Here is an 18,202-nt window from a genome sequence, read left to right on the forward strand (position 1 = left end):
GTCATGACTGTAGATGAGGGGATAGGCTAGTTATGACTGTAGATGAGGGGATAAGCTAGTTATGATTGTAAATGAGGGGATAGGCTAGTCATGACTAGATGAGGGGATAGTTATGACTGTAGATGAACCCAAAGTTGAGAGAAGTAAAATGACATGTTATATTAAATGAAATTCTAAAAGTAAAAAAAAAAACATGGCTGTTTACAATATTTTACAGATAAGACATTATTCAGATTAATATAAAAAAAACAAGTAACAAAAGATAACATAAATAATTTTAATAATTTTCTTATCATCTTTACACAATAGTTCATGCTTCTTCCTTAACAAATACATGATAAAAATCTATAACTGGTAACAAATTATAATAAAATCATTGCATTTATTAAGTACTTGTTGCATTTTGTTTTAAACATCAATAAGTGTGACTGTGAATATTATGATAATGTTACATTTTTCTCTTTATGGCATTATATTCTAAGTAAAACATTTGAATTCAAAGAAGCATTATTGCCTCCAATCAAATTTATCCTTAACTAAGTTACTTCAATATTGACTGTCATGATAGAACCTCCTAGACTGTCCTACAGAAGTCTTCTAGAAATAAAGTATTAGGACTTGCATCAAAGCAATCATGTACCTTTACAATAATGAATCGCATGAAAAATTATAGATGCACAACATAAACTCATTTCTAGCAAGAAAAAGCTTATTGGTATAATGAGTTTCACTCCTTTTCTAGTAATGGTGATCTTGACCTTGGCAGTACTGAGCTTCTAATACTCAATAAACTTGACCTTTGCAGTATTGAGCTTCTAAGCATGATTCAATAATCTTGACCTTGACAGTATTGAGCTTCTAATATTCAATAATCTTGACCTTGACAGTATTGAGCTTCTAATATTCAATAATCTTGACCTTGGCTCTATTGAGCTTCTAATATTCAATAATCTTGACCTTGACAGTATTGAGCTTCTAATATTCAATAATCTTGACCTTGGCAGTATTGAGCTTCTTATATTCAATAATCTTGACCTTGGCAGTATTGTACTTCTAAAATTCAATAATCTTGACCTTGTAAGTATTGAGCATCTAATATTCAATAATCTTGACCTTGACAGTATTGAGCATCTAATATTCAATAAAGATCATCGTAATTAGTCACATGTAACATGTCAGGATGAGGTGAATCGTTATGACAGCGAGCAGTGAGTCATGCTCACCTTCACTATTGACTGGAGATATCTTTACCAGTATACACTCACTTGAACATCAAACCGCCAACTGGGATCTCTCAGCTAGGAATGGAGATTACAAACTAGTAATAAGACGGAAAAAGTCCAGGCAACAAGAAGAGCAGAACGAGTCGCCTACATTTCCAAAAACATGGAAAAGGTCATCAAAAGCGAAAACAGACAGGAATAAACGCCGCCTAGAAGCTTTTATAGCTAAGAAGTCCACACCATCGACAATTGAGAACGGAGAACCCTCTCAAAAATGTCTAGAAAAATGACCCCAATGTAGATTCAACCAATAACACCGAAGAGAAGGGAGAATATACCGCAAAACCTACAGAGGAAATGACTACACAGGAACAACCGGTAGTCACAGTACTCGACGACAACAGAAAACTACCCTGTACACCACAAAAGGATCCCCCCTGCACAACAGGTGCTGAGGGTCAACCTTCAGCAAATCCTGCAGGAATGGAAACATCTCAACCAACTTCACGAATCAGGGTAGGAAAGATAACACTAGATCTACCACAACAGACCTTCCTGTTCGAGGTTGAAAAAGAAAACAGTTTTATTCTAGTCTACTAGGATAAGCTGTATCCATACAAAATGATCGAGAAAGAAAAAGACCCAGATTTCTACAATGCCATCAAAAGAAGTCATGATCACTGGCTAGATGTACAAGACAAGAGGAATTTCTTATATACAGAGGAAAGAAAGCTGAACATTGAAGAAGTGGCTAAAAAACACTATTTCAAATTGAGAAAATTAAATAAATAAAATAAAGGCTATATGAGACCAAACCTGTTAAAGTCCCTCTTTTGTTATATTTTTGTGTTATTGGGGCGAGATAAGCCCATCCCTTTTCTTGTCGAAAAAAAAAAAGATCATCGTAATTATTTTTACCTCAGTGTACTAAATTTGCAATTATATTCATTCAAAATAGTTGACAATATTCAATATGGGTACATATTTCTAGTTGAATGACAACAAAAATATAACAGACAACAAACTGACAGTAGGTAGAATTATAAAGTATGCACTGATGATTACATGGACCGTAGGTAGAATTAACAAGTATGCACTGATGATTACATGTACCATACACATTCAGAAATCAAATGGAGTTTAATAATCACCTTAGTATTATAGAGTTAAATTATTTTCCTGTAATGGTGTAGCATCTATTATACATCTTGATTGGGAATAAAAGAGGAAGCCTGGTTATCTAAAATGTATGTTTTCCAGTCTTCTATATTAATGGAAAGTCTTTGTTACAGTTATCACAACCATTTAGATTCAGGGGGATTTACAGTATATACACCTGTCTTGTCTTTTGTTAAATACTGTTGAGTTCTAGACATTTTGGATTTTTGTGTCAATGGGTTGCGGTCTCATTGACATACATTCCACCCCTCTTTTTATTTTTTAACATATAAATAACACACATACTTAATGATCACTTAATACATACACACTTGATTATCACATGTACAATACACACTTAATGATCACTTAATAAACACTCTATAATCACATATACAATACACACTTAATGATCACTTAATAAACACTCTATAATCACATATACAATACACACTTAATATTCACTTACAAGATATGTACTAAAGGATCAGTTATAAAAAGCACATTTCCTGATTACATATACAATGCACGTTTAATGATCCCAAATAAAAAACACATTCAAAGATGTTCAATCTATGACAACAGGAATCACACTGTTTTTTTGTCTTTATCATCTCCTAATTCTAATTCCATATTTAATCCATCTTCTATAACAAAACTGAAAAGAAAGAAAACATTTCTTTATTTTTTAGAAATGCTGGTGAACAGAGATTAAAGAATGAATTCAGTGATTGTACAGTTGTTGTCTAATTGTAAGCACTTAAGGATGTTTGCTACTCTGTTTCAAAATAACAAGCTTTTTGAAAGACTGTCATAAATTGATAGTATATAAATGAAGGAACTAAAAAAGCAGAAAAAAATGAAGGGTCCGTGTAATTGTTTTCGAGATATAAGCCATTGAAAATTTGGCGGGAAATGATTCTCTCTAGATTTTTCAAACATTTAACATTGGCACCTTTTTTCTTTCAAAAACATTGAAAAAATAACAAGGATTTAATAAGATTTTCAAAGATGGCTTTTTAAACTATATGTAATAAAATTATGAAAAGAAAAGTAGGGGTTAGTGGACAAAATTTCTTAATGGAAAAACATGGATAAAACCAGAGGATTCCGAATATCTGACAAAAAATCAAAAACAAGAGGAGCGAATTAAGTCTCTTAAAGTATCATCAATGTGCAGAAATGAACATTTAATTTATATACTTAATAAACCACTGTTATTTTAGAATAATTACTATACATGTATGTTTCATTAGAATCCATAATTTAATTTGCGGACAACAATAGTGAGACACTCCAATATCATATCTCATTTCCGTATACAATACAACAACTATGACTGCATGTGCTATCGGTTACATTATGTTAAAATAATTCATTGAAAAACAAACGAAAAGCTTGGTACAACTCTTAATTTCATGGTTGTAGCACAAAAATGTAATTACAAGTATTGAATGCTTCTTTTTATTATTCTATAGGGTTGTAAAAGCGTTGATCATGCGCACATTTTTATACGACTGCAAACAAATTTTGCGGTCGTATATTGGTATGACGTTGGCATCGACCGAAGACACATTGGTTTTCGCACAATAACTTTAGTTTAAGTAAATGGATCTCTATGAAATTTTACCATAAGGTTCAATACCACAAAAGGAAGGTTTTTGGGGGTTATGGTACCAACAGTTAAGGAATTAGGGGCCAAAAATAAGCATTTTAGTAACTTCCAGACAATAACTTGTGTGTTAGTGTATGGATCTCCCTGACATTGTACCACAAGGTTCCATATCACAAAGGGAATGCTGGGATTGATTTTGGGGGTAATTGCCTCAAAATTTTAGGAATTAGGAGCCAAAAAAGGGGCAAAAAACAAGAATTTTTCTAGTTTCATGACAATAACTTGTGTGTAAGTGTATGGATCTTTCTGAAATTGTACTACAAGGTTCCATATCACAAAGGGAAAGCTGGAATTGAGTTTGGGGGTAATTGCCCAAAACGTTTAGGAATAAGGGGCTAAAAAGGGGCCAAAAATAAGCATTTTTCTAGTTTCCAGACAATAACTTGTGTTCAAGTGTATGGATCTCTCTGAAATTGTACTGCAAGGTACCATACCACAAAGGGAAGGCTGAGATTGATTTTGGGGGTAATTGCCTCAAAATTTTAGGAATTAGGGGCCAAAAAGGGGCAAAAAACAAGCATTTTTCTAGTTTCAGGACAATAACTTGTGTGTAAGTGTATGGTTCTTTATGAAATTGTACTACAAGGTTCCATATCACAAAGAGAAAGCTGGGTTTGAGTTTGGGGGTAATTGCCCTAAACGTTTAGGAATTTGGGGCCAAAAAGGGGCCAAAAAACAAGTATTTATACAGTTTCCAGACAATAACTTGTGTTCAAGTGTATGGATCTCTCTGAAATTGTACTGCAAGCTACCATACCACAAAGGGAAGGCTGGGATTGAGTTTGGGGGTGATGAATCATAAGGGGGTTCAAAAAATTGGAAGGGGGGGGGGTTCCTTTTTTTTTTTCTTTAAAATTTTCCATTTTAAGTTGGTTATTTTTTATTTATATATAAAAGCAAATAATAATGATAAGGTTTGATTTATTCAAAAATTGAAATATTGGGGTTCTTTGATATGCTGAATCTAACCGTGTAATTAGATTCTTAATTTTTGGTCCCGTTTTCAAATTGGTCTACATTAAGGTCCAAAGGGTCCAAAATTAAACTTAGTTTGATTTTAACAAAAATTGAATTCTTGGGGTTCTTTGATATGCTGAATCTAACCGTGTATGTATTTAGATTTTGGATATTGGACCATAATAGGTAAATTAAAAATTTTTAAGTTCTTAGACAACATTCATTCTGTGTCAGAATGACAGAAACCTATGCTGTGACAAATATTTAATCACAATCCAAATTCAGAGCTGTATCAAGCTTGAATGTTGTATCCATACTTGCCCCAACTGTTCAGGGTTCGACCTCTGCGGTTGTATCAAGCTGCGCCTAGCGGAGCATTTTATTATTATGAAGCATGGAAGCTCTTCATCCAAAATGTGCTTTGGTCAACACTTTTACATCCCCAATAAAATTAAATAAAGCATTAAATTTTAAATGAAAATAGTTCCTTTTCAACTGAATATACTTCTCTAAAAGTATGAAATGTACTTTATTTCAGCAAAAAAAAAAGAAATTCTTTATCGTTTGAACCAAACCCAAACTGTACAGAGCATCTACCTTGCCCCAAAAGAAAGTTTACACAGAGACTTTATATTACATGTATCTCCTTGCAGGTGTAACACTTTTCTAGGTTTTGTTCATTTAATTGTTCAACCTAACCATATAAGGGAGGATAACTCTTAACTTTTATAGTAAAATTTTATACTGTAATGTTAATGAAATTTTCATTTTCTACTTGTAGCAAGAAAACAACTTCGGTGACAGCATTTTTTTTTTTAATATTGTACAACCTATTTTCTCATATTTCATTTCAAAATTCAATTGCATTGATTTCTTTTTATTCACAAAAAAGTTTTTTTTTTTTCATTTTCATGAATAATCTATGCAAAATTGGGCAGTTTTGCACGACTCGTAGCTTGAAAAATAGCACTGTGACCCATACATTTTATTATATTTTTGCAAAAAGCATGGCAAAATCTACATTTTGGCAAAGTATAAAAATTCTATCTGAGGAAATCGATGGTGATTAATTTGTGAGAATACATACCTGTACCAAAGGTAACATACAGGTATTGTACCTGCATGCCACATTGAATGAGCATCAAAAATCCACAATAATGGAGGAAAATCCAGCAGTTCTAATAAAATAAGGAATGTCAAACCAAACATAGCTAGCATACATTTTTGTACATAACGTTTTTTTATTCCTTCTCTGTAAGCATAAAGCATCCATCCAGTAAAGTTTAATGCCCCTGTATTTAAAGAAAAATACTGAATTAAATAAAGACAATAAAAACCTTGTACTGGTTCATATATAGATATATGTGTAAACTATGTTCTCTTTTTTAAAGTAAGATTTTCTAAGACAGAAACTGGTGGATATCAAAGGGCTCCACTTCAGCAATGCAAAGGAGGCTTATTGATTTTTAATATTCTGTGTTGTAATCTGTTTTATTTTTCAATGTCTCTGTTGTTCCTTAACATTTAAAACTTTAACAACAAGAAATAGAGAAATTTACAAATAACAATGAAAATGAATTGATGAAGTCTAAGGATTACACAAAAACATTTTCCCCTTTTTTTAAGCCTTATCACTTGATATAACTAACAACAACAATAAATTTTATCCTGAATTACATAATGGAGTACTAATAGGATCTACTGACTTTCCTGGAGCTATTGGTGTTATGTTGCTTAATAGTCTAGTTTTCTGTATACCGGTAGTGAATTTTTAAACTTTTTAAACATGTTATCTTTCTTCATTTAATGTTTTTTTTATTGCCTGCTTGGTATCCTTTCCCTTTTTTCACAATCAGGATAACTAAGTCTAAATCGTTAACTTTTGACACAGTATCACATAGTTTTGAACAATATTATGTACTATTGATAAGTTTAAATAGCTTTGGAGCATTATTTTAACAAGGAAGGACACTTCAAAACTAGAACTAAAATCATGTCAGATAAATTTTCATAACAAAAAATTCATTTTGGTTCAGAATATCTGTCAATGCATAATTTAAAATAATATTTTATATTTGCATTAATCTATCAAAACCTCTCAACAACTCATTTTTTACTATTGAAATATGATATGTAAAAGTTCCTCAAACACTTCCATAATAGTAGGTGCACAACTTCAACATTTGTGCGATCTTCCTGTGAAGTTTCATGGATTTGGATTGATAATTGTAGGAGGAATTGTTGATTACACAAATTAGGTACCCACTTTTTCCAGCCCCACTGACATCACTATACTATAAGGTGATTTTGGACTTGTCCAACCTGACTAAAAATGAACAATGCTGAGATAAAGACTACACAGATTACCTGCTCACAAGGCAGAGTAAAATTTATACAAAGGAAAGGAACTTTGGAAGTGTGACCACATAATGAAAATATCATAACTGATTTATACTTACCAAAAACGATATTTACTTGCATGTTATATCCATAATCAAAATGAACAAAGGCAAGGTAGTAGATATGGTAAGTGTATAAGGCAATGACTAATGCTGCAAAAATGAGAGGACGGCGCACTGGACTTGTTCCATATAATCTGAAATATATACAAATAAACTGAAGTAGACATGTGCACTGAACTTGTGCTAAATTAACAGAAATTTATCAAAATTAAAAGATAAGGCACTAAACATGTTAAATAATATGACAAATGGACCAAATAATCTGTAATGTCTCATAAGATTGGACAGTAAACATGAAGGTACCCAAACATACATAATGTCAAATCATAAAAATACAAATGGTTTAGTCTCTATGAAAACTTGTAAAATTTCCACTGCTATTTTTGCTAAATGGGTGCAATTTGGGAACTGTGATGTTAGGCTACTTAATAAGTGGATGGGTACACTGAACTTTTTCAAAACTTACTGTTGTACCTTTACACAACTCTCCCAGGTAAAGGGAGGGTTGGCGCCTTCAAACATGTTTAACCCAGCCACATTCTGTATGTGCCTGTCCCAAGTTAGGAGCCTGTAATTCTGTGGTTGTCGTTTGTTGCTGTATAACATATTTGTGTTTTTTTTGGTTCATTGTTTTGTACATAAATCAGGCCATTTAGTATTCTTGTTTGAATTGTTTGAATTGTTTTACATTTGTCATTTCTGTGCCTTTTATTGCTGACTTAGCGGGCATATACATTTATGTGTAGACTCTGTTCTCCTTTTTTTGGTCAGATTTTCTAAGACAGAAACTGGTGGATATCAAAGAGCTCCACTTCAGCAATGCTTATGTATGGGTTTTGCTCATTGTTGAAGGCCATACGGTGACCTTTACTTGTTAACTTCTATGTCATTTGGTATTTGGTGGAGAGTTGTCTCATTGGCAATCATACCACATCTTCTTATTTTTATATCTAATAAAGTTTTATGTAATTCCGCACGGGTAACTATATATAATACATTAACTGACAAAAGATCAGTCCTCTATGACTCGTAGTTCCTCTTAAGCAGGGAAAACAAAAAGCAAACATAAAAACACAATATACAAAACTTTGTTGGAGGAGTGAATATTTTAAGCACTGAATAAGTCAATAGATGTGTTGGAATTCAGTTGAATAATCACAAATGTTTCAAATATCCTAATATGAAAACTACATCTGGAGTTTCATAACAGTCAGTTGAACTTCTGTTAATATAAGAAGACAGTTTCATTTATAGTACTTTAAAAACATTACAATTAAAATAAAATAACAAGATGAACTGTAAGCTAATGCTAACTAATTAAAATCTCTTGCTCAATTTTGTTGACTTCATGTGATTAAAATTTCTTACTATGTGCATGACATCTTAGAGATACAAAGTTTGGCAAACAGGAAGCAGAATCTGAAGGAGGATAAAAGAGTCACAGAGGCCATCATAGCTACCAAAATGGATAAAATATTAAAAATGCAAAAGGGGGATAACTCTGAATAAAATTCAAATGACAGAAATCATTCTACATATTAGAATCTGACATCCATGAATATACTTCTATGCCAAGTAGGCATGCATTAAGGAGTTAGACTAAAGACTGGTCGGCTCGAAGTCAGAATAATGTGTTCAGGTAAGGTGACATGTCTACCTGCAGACTGTTCATGAACTTGCACGTTAAAAATCAATCTCAACTTGTAACATTTATATGTTCTTGCCCTGAATATGTATTAAATATGCAGCTAGACATTAAATAAACATCCGTCATCATCATCATCTTCATCCATAAATATACAACCAACTAGATAAAGTGGAGTTGTAAAAATAAAGTAGCTAAAATGGATGAAAATTTACAGTTTTCAAGGACATAACCCTAAAAAATCTTCATAAACTGGAACAACCTTATCACATTTGCAAACTTTGACCTGAGATGAATACAGCCAATTAGTGTTATAAAATTGTATGTGCTTCAGTACAATTTTGTTATATATACCATAAAAATTCAGAAATTCTGAGAAAATCTGGCAGATAATATAAAAGAGTCATAAAAGGTTGCTGTTTACAAATCTACTCCAGAAAGATGAAGGTATTCATCTGAATGGCAACAATACTCACCTACATAATACAACATAACAGTTACTGAGTACTACAGAAAACGCACAGAAATAATCCATTTTCTATAATTAACAAAAATTCATTATTCATTTTATATTACATAAAACTTCACCTCATATCATGCAATAATACATAAATTGACCTTACCATGCTCTCTCTGCTTATTTCTTTTAATTTACTTTCTAAATTATGCAAAGTTACACCCAGAATAGCATCCCATAAAGTGCAGAAAAAGATCAGAAATTAAACAAGCAGCACTAGAAAATCCTCAGCATTGAGACAGCTGTCTATAATATAATAAAGACCAGTGTTCTTAACACTATTCATTTGATGTTTCTATAGATGCATATATAAGTAATAGTATGTGGAATTATTTAATTTGATTTTGGAGGCAATTAATATAAAAAGAACCAAATTGATTTGGTCAAGAGATAAGTTTGAACTGAAATTATAAAAATATGATAAAGCAAATACCTCTGTAAAATCTGTATCTTTTGTATGAAAAACTGTAGACCAAAACCAAGCATTAAATGCTACCTGAAAAAGACAAAATAACTGTAGACCAAAACCAAGCATTAAATGCTACCTGAAAAAAGACAAAAACTGTAGACCTAAACCAAGCATTAAATGCTACCTAAAAAGACAAAAACTGTAGACCCAAACCAAGCATTAAATGCTACCTAAAAAGACAAAAACTGTAGACCCAAACCAAGCATTAAATGCTACCTTTAAAGACAAAAAACTGTAGACTCAAACACCGCATTAATAATACTTGAAAAAGACAAAAACTGTAGACCAAAATCAAGTATTAAATGATACCTGAAAAAGACAACAAGAGTGCACACGCTGAAATGTCTCGCCTTCTTTACTAATCATTGATATTATGTTGATAGTCCTAAATATAAAGCTTTATTACAACTGCCACATAAACTTAACATTAACCAAGTAAACTAAACATTGACCAATGAACCATGAAAATGAGGTCAAGGTCAGATAAACCATGCTAGGCAGGCATGTACAGCTAACAAATCTTCCATACAACAAATATAGTTGACCTATTGCTTATAGTTTAAGAAAAACAGACCAAAACACAAAAACTTAACACTGAGCAATGAACCTTGAAAATGAGGTCAAGGTCAAATAAAACCTGCGTGACTGACATATAGATCATAAAATATTTCCATACACCAAATATAGTTGAACTATTGCATATATAGTATTAGAAAAAAAGACCAAAACTCAAAAACTTAACTTTGACCACTGAACCATGAAAATGAGGTCAAGGTCAGATGACACCTGCCAGCTAGACATGTACACTTTACAATCATTCCATACACCAAATATAGTAGACCTATTGCATACAGTATAAGAAAAACAGACCAAAACACAAAAACTTAACTATAACCACTGAACCATGAAAATGAGGTCAAGGTCAGATGACACCTGCCAGTTGGACATGTACACCTTACAATCATTCCATACACCAAATATAGTAGACCTATTGCATACAGTATAAGAAAAACAGACCAAAACACAAAAACTTAACTATAACCACTGAACCATGAAAATGAGGTCAAGGTCAGATGACACCTAGCAGTTGGACATGTACACCTTAAAGTCCTTCCATACACAGAATATACTAAACCTATTGCTTATAGTATCTGAGATATGGACTTGACCACCAAAAACTTAACCTTGTTCACTGATCCATGAAATGAGGTCGAGGTCAAGTGAAAACTGTCTGACGGGCATGAGGACCTTGCAAGGTACGCACATACCAAATATAGTTATCCTATTACTTATAATAAGAGAGAATTTAACATTACAAAAAATCTTAACTTTTTTTTCAAGTAGTCACTGAACCATGAAAATGAGGTCAAGGACATTGGACATATGACAGACGAAAACTTCATAACATAAGGCATCTATATACAAAGTATGAAGCATCCAGGTCTTCCACCTTGGAAAATATAAAGCTTTTAGAAGTTAGCTAACGCTGCCGCCGCTGCCAGATCACTATCCCCATGTCCAGCTTTCTGCGACAAAAGTCGCAGGCTCGACAAAAACCAAGACTACCTGAAAAAGACAAAAAACTGTAGACACACCAAGCACTTAAATGTCTGGTTTAAATTGTATTACATTTTGTCATGCCTTTATAGCTTACTATACAGTATTGGTTTTGCTCATTGTTTAAAGCTGTACTGTGACCTATACCTCTGATATTTGGAAAGTTTTCTCATACTACATCTTCTTCTTTTTTCTCGATAGGACAACAAACCTAACCCATCATAGAAATGTTTTGTAGGGAATAATCAAAATAAACTTGTGTTAACCTCACACATTTGAAACAGTTCCTTTCTTAGACGAACTGTTACTATGTAACCTCACACATTTGAAACAGTTCCTTTCTTAGACGAACTGTTACTATGTAACCTCACACATTTGAAACAGTTACTTTCTTAGACGAACTGTTACTATGTAACCTCGCACATTTGAAACAGTTCCTTTCTTAGACAAACTGTTACTATGTAACCTCACACATGTGAAAATGTTCCTTTCTTAGACAAACTGTTACTATGTAACCTCACACATGTGAAAATGTTCCTTCCTTAGACGAACTGTTACTATGTAACATCACAAGTCAAAACTGTAAAACATTTTCACTTGGAGCTGGTCTTAGTCTTTGAGATCATGCAATAAAATTTATCAAAGAATATTTTAGAATATTTAAGAAATAATTCATGACAGCCATGGTACATAAGAGATATTAACACTGGTTACATTGTCTATAGATGTCAAATTGACCTGGTTAATTTCTTTTTTTTATTTAATTATGAGATGTTTTCCATCTTGCAGAGTAAGACCATTACACTGTACACACCTATAACTAGAACTTTTGTGGATTGACCATAATATATTTATTTTACTTACTAAGGCATAGAGATGCCAGATATAATATAAAGGAACTTTGGGAGATACTTGTTTTCTGTAGGACAGGATACGCAGGTGGGCTAGTCCATTAAGTACAGAGAACAACACTGACGCTGGCTCCTGTATCCCAAACAGTCGTACAAATGGCCACTGAAAAAGAAATCAAATAAAAACTAAAGCAATTCATGCATTAATTTTTATGTATAGATATACCAGACAATATAAGGAACAGAGCATGCACAATTGTGCAGGTATACCGTATGGTGTAAAAGATACAATTACTCACAATGTAAAAAGAAATGTTTAGGGTTTTATATCCATGATGTTTCCTTTTCCCTTTACTGTAATCATGATATACGGTACTGATCTACTGTGGATTCATTTATTTCTGTAGATTTAAGATAAGATGTATTATCATGGATATTTGATTTCATGGTTTTGCCAAAAGTCTGTTTACTTTCCAATAGAAAACTTGTACTTTAGCATGTTTAGTGAACATTTAAATTTGTTGTAGAAGGTCCAGTAACAACAACACTTTAAGGAATGCTCCAGTAATTTATTGAGATCGACATGTTTCGGTGGCTAGGCTACCGTCATCAGGATAGAAAACAATACATAAAATCATGCTGAGGTACAAAATCGGGTTGAGAAAATTAAAACGTCACAATGTTGCTATGGTGATATGTTTTTATCTAACAACCCTGCATACCCGAGGTATCCACTTTATGGAATCTACTGACAGAAGATTTACCAGGTGTTGGTTCACTTGTGTTTAAATTCAAATTTGTTGTTAACCTTTACCTTCAAAATCCACAAAAATTGGTATCTAACAAATAATAATGAATACACAGTACTCAAACATCTGCTTTATACACCTATATGTCAATGTATGCATTTTCTTTTCCAGAATTGACTTAAGCATATGATTTAATGTGTACATTAACAATCGTCAGAAAATAATGATATCAAACATTTTATTTGAAACTGTAATACACAATATCCATCCTTCTGCATAAATAAATATACCTCTATACTCAAAGAACTGTCATTCACTGAATTTCACTCGGCATATTTTTCTTAAACCATTCGGATACTAACTTTGCTAATGATTTGTTATACATCCAATCATCATAATCACCGAGACAATTACATGTAGATGTGCAATAATCACCCAGGCATCTACATGCAATAATGACCTAGACATCTACATGCAATAATCACCGAGGCATCTACATGTCAACGTGCAATAATCACCCAGGCATCTACATGCAATAATGACCTAGACATCTACATGCAATAATGACCTAGACATCTACATGCAATAATCACCACAGCATCTACATGTCAACATGCAATAATCACCACAAAATCTACATGTCAACATGCAATAATCACCCAGACATCTACATTTAAACATGCAATAATCACCCAGACATCTACATGTCTACATACAGTAACCACCAAGACATCTACATGTCTACATACAATAATCACAATGACATCTACATGTCCAAATGCAACAATCACCAAGACATCTACACATCTCCATTCAATAATCACCAAAACATCTACATTTCAAAATACAATAATCACCACAACATCTACACATCCACATACAGCAATGCAATCATGAAGACATCTACATATCTCCATGCAATAGTCATCCAGACATCTACACATCTACATACAATAATCACCAGGACATCTACTTGCTACAATCACCAACACATCTACATTTTAACATATAATAATCACCCATACATCTACATGTCTACATGCTATAATCACCAAGACATCTACAAGTTTAAATGCAATAATCACAGAACTTCTATACATTGGGTCAATTCTTTTGAAGTCTTTCAGATACTGACTTTCCCTTAAAAAAGTGGAACATTCAGTCCATCCTTTTGAACTGATTCAGATACTTACTTTCCCATGGAACTGTGGAACACTCAGCCCATCCTTGTGAAAGGCATCTACAGTTTTCCACATACACTGGTATCTACATTCATCTTTACATGACCACTGTAACACTGTAAGATACCATGGCTGAGCAGACAAGAACTTTGATTGGCTGGTACAGTTTTTATTGCCACAGTTACTAACACATTTCATGAATATGTATGATCTGTCACCATATGAACCTGCAGTTACCTTGACACACAAAAGAATTAGAAAACACAGCAAAAGTTGTGATGCACTAATGTAACTTATTGATGAAAAGATTTTGTGTGTTAGTCTTTGAATTCCCATGATGCTTTTATCTGTAATCATTTAGACAGAATGTGTTGTTCTTTCTTTCATTTCTTGTTCCATTGGTAAATTTAATCTTCCCAAATCTGTAAAATAAGTTTAAATATTGAATCTTACTGATATTGTAACCATGGTAACCAGTTGAATATCTTTCAAAACAGGCTATTGATTACTAAAACAAAACAATTATTTGTCATTCATCTATTATTATCAAGTAAGAGCACAGCATCAAAGCATAAATTACCTTTCAAAACAATTTTACTTTTCATGCTTTTGGTGAACTTGTGCAGCTGTATAAATGATATATCAACATGCACGGAATATGTTTTTGTTAGAGATGATATAACGTTTATTTTCAATACTGAATAGAAAAATTAACTACAGCAGTCTCCAAACTGGTCTAAAATAGAGGACACCTGCCTAAAAACATTGAAGCTGTAGCCTTCTGTTCTTTCACTCTAATAAAATTGTTCCTCTTCCAAGTGCTATAAAATAAGTATCCGAATTACAATGTCAGTCATAAATTAATATCATAACTACAATGTCAGTCAAATAAGTATCATAACTACAATGTCAGTCAAATAAGTATCATAACTACAATGTCAGTCAAATAAGTATCATAACTACAATGTCAGTCAAATAAGTATCATAACTACAATGTCAGTCAAATAAGTATCATATATAACTACAATGTCAGTCAAATAAATATCATAATTACAATGTCAGTCAAATAAGTATAAATATCATAACTACAATGTCAGTCAAATAAGTATCATAACTACAATGTCAGTCAAATAAATATCATAACTACAATGTCAGTCAAATAAATATCATAATTACAATGTCAAGCAAATCAATATCAGAATTACATTCAATTTAATGGCTTCCTGCATTTCTTTGACAATGAGCCATACCATCAAAGAAGTATGATACAAAACATGCCAAAAGTTTGATTATATGCAATAGTTACACCTTATATAATTATCTTGATTTTGATTGGTTAAAATCTAATACATAATTCATTTATTTTCTTTAATGAGACGACAAACTTTGTTCCTAGTTCGCCATTGCTAGGGTATATGCACAAGAATCAACTTTTTTTTACTGTCTCTGCTGTGGTGTTTTCCAGGGGTGGTTCCAGGATTTTAGGTTAGGGGGGCACAAACTTAAATTTTTGCCGAGCGGAGAGAGGCGAAAATATTTTGAGGTAATATTATCAAAATATTCTTTATTAAGCTTAGGACAACCCATGCTTTGCAAATTTTAGGGGGGGCACACAAATGCCACGCCCCCGCCTGAATCTGCCCCTGTTTTCCAAAATGTATATATACTTTTTTACCCATCAAGGAGACCCTTGATCATGTGTGCACTTTATCAAATGCGGCTGTATTTGCTAACGTCTAGAGGCGAAGAATAATGTATTAAATTTGGAAAATTTAACTGAACAATCTCCATTGATTTTCAGTGTTATTTATTCAATATATTATATTCAGGAGAGGTATCTGCAAATATAATAGCATTGAAAAGAAATTTCATTGGCCTGGCCACTCATAAAATTTAACCTTCTCTCAACTGATATTAACAATTTTTTGCAAATACCCTTCAGCATCATGAATGCTATATCTACTTAATAAGTTGAAAATACAAACATGACAATTAAGTCTATTTATTTTCCATTTGAACCCTGAAAACAGAATTTTAAAAAGAGTAAGCTTTGCAAATCAGAAACAGATGATTATGGAAATTTTATCCGACAATGACTGAAGAACTGACTCACAATATACATGAACATGTACATGTACATACAATATTTACAGAATCTAGTGTGAAACAAACTGTGCATATAATTAGGTGTTTTATATAAAAACTGTACTTTTATTTGGAAAATATATATATTATCCACATTGATAACAAAACTTTAATTATCAGGTGAATTAGAAATACAGGTAAAGAAGTTTAATCAGTAACTTGTCATTTGTTAAATACATGTCTTAGGTCCGAGTACACAGTTATTTCGTAGTGCATTTCTTTTAGACAATAAATGAAAATTAAAAAAATCCCACCTGCGCTTTCTCAATAATATTTTCACAGTGTGTTGTACTACTTTTGGGACAAATTATATCAAAATTATAGAAAACTTCATCGGCTCTAACTCAAAATATGGACAATTTTATGTTAAGGGGGTCTTGAAATCTTTTGACAGCTTCCGAAGTGCTAATTTTTAACCTTTTTCAGCTGGACCAAATCACTACTTTACTTTAAAATTCATGACCCAAGTTTTTTTACAGTGTAATTTCATCCCCCTTCTTGCTATTTGAGGCATAAAACAAGGAGAAATAAATTTGGAAGGGGTATAAAAAAACTGGCAAGTAACACACTGTCCACACTAGGGACTATACTTGTGGACAACGAAAATCAAAGGACGATAACTGTGTACTCGGACCATTTGATATAAGAATTGGGACAGATAATAATAGATGTAAGATAAATTAATGTATAAATACATGTTATTTACATTTTGATTCAACAGAGGTGTGTTGTTAAAGTGTCTTTATTTGTGTAGATAAAAAATATTGTATGTTGTATAAAATACCTTTGGTTAGTCAACTGTTAGATAAAAAAAACATAATAATAAAAGCAGATTAACCAACCCAAGGTATTTGTATAGTAAATCCTTGAAACACCTAATGTTTTCCCAAGGCAGGAACCTCATAAGTGGTCATAGCTTAGTGTGGTTTTCTTCTTCTCTTTTTAATGAATCAGAATTTGTGTGGATGGCTGTGGATTAATTTATATACTACATTTTTAGACATGGGAGTTAAGAGCTACACATATCAGCATATCTCCTACTTACTTTTTTGTAAAGACACTCATCAATCTCGTTATAGACTAAAGCCTACAGTATGTTGACCTCTACTCTAAATGTAATTTTAATTTTAGTGTTATTGGGTTGCAAATACAAAACATAATTTAAATACATGCATATATTTAAGCTCTATTGATCGAACCCTTTAGCAACCAACAGGTACTATAGTATATTGGTTTATATCTTTACCTTACTTGTTCGTTGGTTTTATTTATATTGAAATACCCGGCAACTTACAGTGGAACGTGTCAACTGTCATATTGAAAAAAATCCAATCATTTTCTTGTTTAAGTAACTTGCCGGCTTTTTGACTTTCCTCTCTTTTTTCCTTGAGTTATCTCAGCATACAAATAGCGACTGGTTGGTTTTTGATCGTTATTTCTCCTTTGCTCATCGTTAAAACACGGGCTTCAATCGTCAGTTTAAAGGGACATAAAAGTATACATTGCTGAGGCACAACGAGGTTTATTATGAAACGAGATACCAAGCTGAATTATATGATTTTTTTCTAATTAATGAAGTCTTTTTTTTTGTAAAGTCAAGTAGTATTATTTAT

At 32.4% G+C, this 18,202-nt stretch overlaps 1 protein-coding gene across 20 annotated transcripts; it reads right to left on the minus strand.

Moving 5' to 3' along the window:
- Positions 1 to 263: 263 nt before the first annotated feature.
- LOC127731167 (post-GPI attachment to proteins factor 3-like) lies at positions 264 to 17,988 on the minus strand. Of its 20 annotated transcripts, none has more exons than XR_007995539.1 (10): positions 17,884 to 17,988; positions 14,457 to 14,866; positions 12,528 to 12,677; positions 10,071 to 10,133; positions 9,597 to 9,658; positions 7,473 to 7,609; positions 6,101 to 6,305; positions 1,114 to 3,039; positions 997 to 1,035; positions 264 to 797 (listed from the first exon to the last, which is right to left on the minus strand). XR_007995539.1 is itself a non-coding variant. In XM_052240111.1 (8 exons), the coding sequence occupies exons 2-8, from the start codon at positions 14,799 to 14,801 to the stop codon at positions 2,970 to 2,972; spliced, it is 1,032 nt and encodes a 343-aa protein (XP_052096071.1). In that variant the 5' UTR covers positions 14,802 to 14,866; positions 17,884 to 17,988; the 3' UTR covers positions 804 to 2,969. The 20 variants fall into 20 exon arrangements, 1 of the variants encoding a protein (XP_052096071.1); XR_007995538.1 differs by lacking the exon at positions 997 to 1,035 and adding an exon at positions 841 to 879 and having other exon boundaries at positions 1,075 to 3,039; XR_007995534.1 differs by adding an exon at positions 841 to 879 and having other exon boundaries at positions 958 to 3,039.
- Between the last annotated feature and the right edge of the window lie 214 nt (positions 17,989 to 18,202).

This window comes from Mytilus californianus, unplaced genomic scaffold, assembly GCF_021869535.1.
Source record: "Mytilus californianus isolate M0D057914Y unplaced genomic scaffold, xbMytCali1.0.p SCAF_2, whole genome shotgun sequence".
NCBI lineage: Eukaryota > Metazoa > Mollusca > Bivalvia > Mytilida > Mytilidae > Mytilus > Mytilus californianus.

Bases quoted from the DNA above. Each gene is read 5' to 3' on its own strand.
- LOC127731167 (XM_052240111.1), bottom strand. From the start codon at position 14,801: ATGATTACAGATAAAAGCATCATGGGAATTCAAAGACTAACACACAAA. The intron at 7,610-9,596 runs GTGAGTATTGTT...TATATATTTCAG, and splicing joins TGTTATGTTGTATTATGTAG to ATTATATGGAACAAGTCCAG. The intron at 6,306-7,472 runs GTAAGTATAAAT...CTTTAAATACAG, and splicing joins GCAAGTAAATATCGTTTTTG to GGGCATTAAACTTTACTGGA.